This window comes from Passer montanus, unplaced genomic scaffold (genome assembly GCF_014805655.1).
Source record: "Passer montanus isolate IOZ18808 unplaced genomic scaffold, ASM1480565v1 scaffold15, whole genome shotgun sequence".
Classification (NCBI taxonomy): Eukaryota; Metazoa; Chordata; class Aves; order Passeriformes; family Passeridae; genus Passer; species Passer montanus.
Genome location: NW_024362051.1, coordinates 14,520,797 through 14,526,796, shown reverse-complemented (window position 1 = coordinate 14,526,796; position 6,000 = coordinate 14,520,797). Strand labels below are relative to the sequence as shown.

Genomic DNA, 6,000 nt, shown 5'->3' with positions numbered 1-6,000 from the left:
CTTGCACCAGGGAAATACAGCAGGCTAAAAGCTACAGGATTTTTTCACACACCACAGCAGAAACAGTTACCGAGTTATATTTGTCAGAGTCACAGTAGTTTATGCATATTTGCTATTCACAGACTGCAGAATATTGCCAATAACCTCACTGGTGGGACTGACAACACGGATACATGCATTCAGGTGAGACCATTAGCAAGGATGTCTATACTGTATTAAGCACATTCATTTTTTTAAACACCTTCCAGTAAAATCGATTCCTTTAAATTTGTAGTTAAAACTTTTTTTTTGTTTTTTCCACAATTACGCACAAAAGAACCTGTAAACAGTTTGACATTACACTTATGTACAAGTGAACCACGCTGGAAAGTCGAGAGGTAATTCAGTGGGTGCCACTTAATCCACATCAATGTGCAACAGACTGACTCGGCCTCGGCGAGGTCATTGAGTGCTGAATGAGGTCCGGAAATGTAACGTAAGCAAGGCCCCAGAGAGAGCCCAGGGGCACCAGAGCCCCTCTGCCTCCCCTGTGGGCACGGAAATATTGCACTGGCAGCACCTCAGCACAGCCCAGGCCTGAGGGGCACGCAGGGACATCCTCTGACCCCCAGGGGCACCCACGGAGCCAGGGGGCCCTGCCACCCTCTGCTTCACCTCGCTCGTTTTCTCTGTGGAACTCTGAAGTCGTGTTTGCTCGAGCATTGCTATAGTTCAAAATCTGCAATATCTTATTTATAAACGGATTTTTTAGCTAAGTGACATCAATGCCAAGAAAAATAAAGAATGTCTTTTTATAATATAAATAATTTAAAAGTGCTTTTTCTTTTTTTTTTCTTTTTTTTTTTTGTTCTTTTACTATTAATCTACAAAACCCCGCTGGGGCATAAACTATCCATAAGACTGGACAATTATTTTGTACCATGATACACATGGGGCCTGATGCATAAAGTACTCTGAAACCAAGCCCCTACTCGCAGTGGTGGGGGGCTTGGGGAGGGGGCTGGGGGAGCAGGGAGGGACACGGCTGGGGACTCGGGGACGTGATGGGCAGGAAAACCCAGCCCTGTCTTCTCCTTCAGCCCACAGCCTGCAGAGAAAACGAGCAGAGGGACCCAGCCAGGTGAGCCCAGCAGAGCGCCCTGCTCTCCAGGGGCTGTGGAGCCTCTGGGCTGATGGTTTGGGGACAAGAGCACTTGGTCCCCGTGGGTCTGTGGAATGACACCTGCTCTGCGTGCCCCGAGTGCTCTGAGTCCTGCTCAGGTGTCTCAGGGGTGGCAAAGCCCCTGAAACTGGGAATTCTGCCCCTGGCAGCTGAGCCTCAGTCCCACTGCTGGCTAGGGAAGTTCTCAGACTAGTTGTAACAGAACTTGGTTTTTGTTACTGGTGGAAAGTAGCTCTAAGTCCAGTTTTCTGCCCAGATGTTTTAGAAAGAATAAAGTACTCCACGAGTGGAGTTTAATTCTGGCTTGCTACCAAACCTGTGCTAGGCAGACACATGGGTTCTCTCACTGGAACCGAGCTGAACCGGATGGAATGTTTTCTGCCCAAGCCCAGGGGTCTCTCAGGCAATCTCTGCTCCAGTTTCCTTTCTGCCCTGTGCTGCACCTGCATCCCGGCCCCATTCCTGCACAGCCCCAGGGGAGGGGAGGAAGGGAGGGAGGGGCCGGAGGTGCCACCCACCCTCTGCAGGGATGTCCTGCCCTGGCACGGGACAGGTGCCACCTCCCACACAGGGGGAGCAGCCCTGCCAGAGAGGCACCAGCCCCTCCTGCCGCCCAGCTGGGGCTGCCACCACCCTGCAGGGGTGCAGGGCACTGACTGACACCCAGCTGGGTCTGTGCCCACCCTGCAGGACACTGGGTCACCCAGCTGGGTCTGTCCCCACCCTGCAGGGCACTGTGTCACCCAGCTGGCTCTGTCCCCAGCCCTGCAGGGGTGCAGGGCACTGACTGACACCCAGCTGGGTCTGTCCCCACCCTGCAGGGTGCAGGACATGACTGCCACCCAGCTGGGTCTGCCACCACCCTGCAGGGTGCAGGACACTGTGTCACCGAGCTGGGTCTGTCCCCACCCTGCAGGGGGCAGGGCACTGTGTCCCCCAGCTGGGTCTGCAGGGTGCAGGACACTGTGTCACCCAGCTGGGTCTGTCCCCACCCTGCAGGGACAGTGTCACCCAGCTGGCTGTGTCCCCAGCCCGTGCAGCTGTGCATCCCTGTGTGCCTGGCACTGATGCTGGAAGGGCTCTCCCGGGCTCACGGGGGAGGTCACCCTGCTGCCACCCTCCTGCTGCCCGCAGAGGTCTGGGTGCCCCTGACCCACCACCACGCACCCTGAGCCTCGGGGCCATGGTGAGCAGCCTGCCAGCACAGCCCCAGCTGGGCACGAAGCACACAGAACAGCTGCCCGAGGGTCACACCACAGCAGGTCCCACAAACACACACACAGAGCCTGGCACTGCCCTGCCCTGCCCAGCCCAGCTTTCCCTGCAGGGGGGGGCTGCCTGTGATTGCTGAGGTTTAAGACCTTTATTTCTGTAGCACTGGAGAGCAATAACCATTTCATCTCACGCTGGAGACGTGAAGGCCACATAAATCAAGCCCACTTGGGCTCATTTCATTTGGTCTAATTTTCCCCCAGTGATTAATCATGGAGCAATCCGTGTCCCTGGGAACACACACACACTCACACTCACAGACCCACACTCACACTCACACAGGGTCACACTCACTCCCCCAAGCCTGCTCCTCCACCCTGCACACGCTGCCCAGAGAGCTGGGATGTGAGAGGGATCCAGGGGAGGATCTGGAGTGCCAGCACCAGGTTTTTGCTGCAGTCTCCTGCCAAGGAACAAAGGGAACCTGTCCTGAACCCTGTGCCCTGCTGGCATCCAGAGGAGAGCTCCATCTGCTCCTGGGTCTTGCTTGGTGCCAGAGCAGGGGGGCAGGGGTCCCAGGGGGACAAGATGCAGGAAATGTTGAGTGAAACGGGAGAGAAAAATGCTATAAACTAACCATGACATAACCAAGCAGGGCCAAATCTGTGGAGCTTGCACAAATCATTGATTTCCGTGGGAAGATAGCCTGTGAGTAGAGGGTGGCACGAGAGCCTGAATTCCAGTGGGAGGGAATGTCCCAAGCCCCGAGCTGGCCCTGCAGCACAGCCCCAGGAGGGCTGGGTGTCTCCAGGGAGCATTTCCCAGGCAGAGCCCCCCTGCAGCACCCACAGCGGGGACAGTTCCATCAGGGATGGCTCCTGCTGCACCCACAGCACCCCAGGGTGAGCCCGGGGGCCCAGGCACCTGCAGGGCATTGCTGCCAGGCTCCCCAGCTGCAGCCAGCTCCTGCCACCCACCCTCTGCACAAGTATTGCTTCCTTTCTTAGCTGCTGTAAGTGCACCCGACCCCGAGCAGGGCTGGGGGCTCCTGGAGGCCCCAGGGTCCCTGGGACCCCGCCCAGGCCGGGGTGACAGAGCCCTGCAGGCTCCCCTGGAGGGGCTGCAGCAGGGGCAGAAGGGACTGTGCAGGCAGGACAGCAGCCCTGCACTGCCACAGCAGCTCCTGCAGCGTGGGAGGGGAGCCCTGGAGCCTGCAGGACACTGAGTCAGAGCCCGAGTTCTGAGCTACCAGCACTGGCACTGCCCATCATTTCATATTCATATATATATATAGATATATAAAATCTTCCCGTGCCTTTATAAAAGAAATGATTGATCCCAACCCTGCAGCAGGTGTGTTCCCAGCTGTGGCCTCCCAGCTGGAGCACTGGGGTGTTCTGTCCCTCTCCCCGGCTGCCCCAGCAGCCCCAGCCCCTCTCTGGCCAGTCCGTGCCCCCCTCCCCTGGCCCTTCCCCGGCTCGGGGCAGTGCAGGACCAGCCCAGCCCTTCCCACAGCTCCGGGGACACGGGCACAGGGCGTGCTCTGCTGCAGTGCCACACGGCCCTGGCACGGCTGGCACTCACAGGAGGGGCTGCAGGGAGCTCCTCTGGGGCTGCTTCCCCCTGGCACAGCCCTGCTCCCTCCTGCAGCCACAGCTCAGAGCCCCCCGGGCGGGCTGGGGGATTTCTGGGGCAGAGGGGCGCAGTGCCCGCTGTCCCTGCCAGCTGGGACAGCCACTGCTGGCACACACACCTGGCACCTGAGGAGCCAGCGCCCTCCCCAGCACCCCCACAGCCCGGAGCCACCCCTGCAGCTTTCCAGGGGGATCAGCACGCCCCCAACAGCCGAGAGCCTTAGGAAACACAGCAGGGACAAGGGCACCCCAAACAAAGGGGATATTTGCTGATGGTAACACAAACCCAGAGGCTGCACCTGCTCTCCTCTGGGACACCTTTACAGTGCCCCACGGAGGGGAAGGACTGGCAGGGGAGCAGCACAGAGACAGGGAGATGGATCTCTACCTCTCAGCCCTCAAAGGCCTGGAGAAGAGACGGGACATCCACAGACTAAAAAAAAATGCTCTTTTCTGAGAAAGTGCAGTTATAAGGAGAGAGCCAGAAAATCTTTAAGCAATATATATTGATATATATATACATATATATATACACAGAGATATATATACACACATATATATATGCACATATATAAATACACATGCTTAAACTGCCGGGGCAGAGCTGGGGCGTTGTGCTGTGCTCCTCCCTGCGGGCACCGTGCCCCCAGCAGGGTGCAGAGGGCACGGAGCCCTCACCATGCCCTGCCTGCTCCGGGGCCACACGAGCGTCCCTCGGGGTGGGCCTGGTGGTGCCCTTAAGGTTTTCAGCTTGTGTAAGACTCCAAGTTTACAAACAAAAGCGTTTGTCATTGTGCTTCCAGGACTGCAAAAATATCGTTCCCCTACGACTAGAAATGTTAAGGTGAAATAGGCAAATTAGGCAGTACTAGAGATGGGTTTTGGTTTTGGCGACCTAACAAACAGTTGTTGTTGGGAATTACTGTTGTGTCACTTGGGATCTGGCTCTAGCGTAACAAGGCCGTGCTCTGCCCACCCGAAGCCTAGAGGTGGTACTTCCGCAGCAGTTCGGATTGCCAGGGGTGCTTCCTCTCGGGAAACCTCTCCGGGATTTTGATTTTGAGGAAATCCTGGATGCATTTCTCCAGCTCTTCCTCGATGGAGAGCTTCTCCTTGACTGCTTTCTTCTTGCTGGAGTTGGACTCGCGGGAGCCGGAGGTGAGCGTCCGCAGCAGGTCGCTCTTCCTGCGGATCTCGGACTGCTGCAGCAGCTGCACCGGCCCCTTCTTGGCCGGCCGGTCCAGAGTCTGGATGTTGGGCTGGCGCGTGACGGGCCCGCAGATGACGGTCTCCTGCGGGGAGCTGGCCTCGGACTGGCTGTCGCAGCTCGACGTGGACAGCTCGTTGCAGGACGTGCCGCTCTCGCCCTCCTTGTCGCCCTTGCCGTTCTTGCAGCAGCAGTCGCAGTGGGACGAGGACCAGCGGGAGGGCTCGCCTGCAGGGGGACAGAGAGCCCGGGGTTACGGCAGCTCCAGACCCCCCCAGAGCCCAGGACAGGCTGCTGAGCCCCCTTGGGCTGGCAGGGCAGCCAGGGCCACAGGACCCTCGCAGGGACCTCCCCTGGACATCACCACAGCGCCAGCACAGCTCCCCCAGGACCCAGCAGAGCTCCCCCAGGACCCAGCAGCAGCACATCCCCCTTGGCCTGGAGCTCCTCACCCACCCCACTGCCCTGGGCTGCTCCATACCCAACGTGGGCTGAAACCTCTGCAGAGATCCCCAGGGAGGAACCACAGCTGAGCCCTGACTTCTCCAGACACCATTCCTGCTCCGAGGCTCCTCAGCAGAGCCAGCTGGGGCAGCCAGCACTGCCAGCCTCTGTCCTGGCGGGCATCACCCCCCAACACCCCAGTCCTGCCTCCGAGCAGCCTGGGCACACCCAGCCAGAGCCTCCGGGGACAGCGGGTCCTTCCCCTGCAGAGCCCGGCCAGGGCAGCCAGGACAGTGACGGTTCTGGTGCTGCGGCGCAGGGCTGGGCTCTGCTCTCCAGCT

The 6,000-nt window shown here is 58.6% G+C and overlaps 1 protein-coding gene across 1 annotated transcript in view; it reads right to left on the bottom strand.

The window, feature by feature from the left end:
* Positions 1-3,083: 3,083 nt before the first annotated feature.
* KCTD16 (potassium channel tetramerization domain containing 16) overlaps positions 3,084-6,000 on the bottom strand; it is a 50,057-nt gene continuing 47,140 nt past the window's right edge. The window contains exon 3 of the mRNA XM_039701789.1: positions 3,084-5,443. Within this exon, the coding sequence (XP_039557723.1) occupies positions 4,992-5,443 (452 nt within the window). The 3' untranslated portion in view covers positions 3,084-4,991. The remainder of the gene's footprint in view (positions 5,444-6,000) is intronic.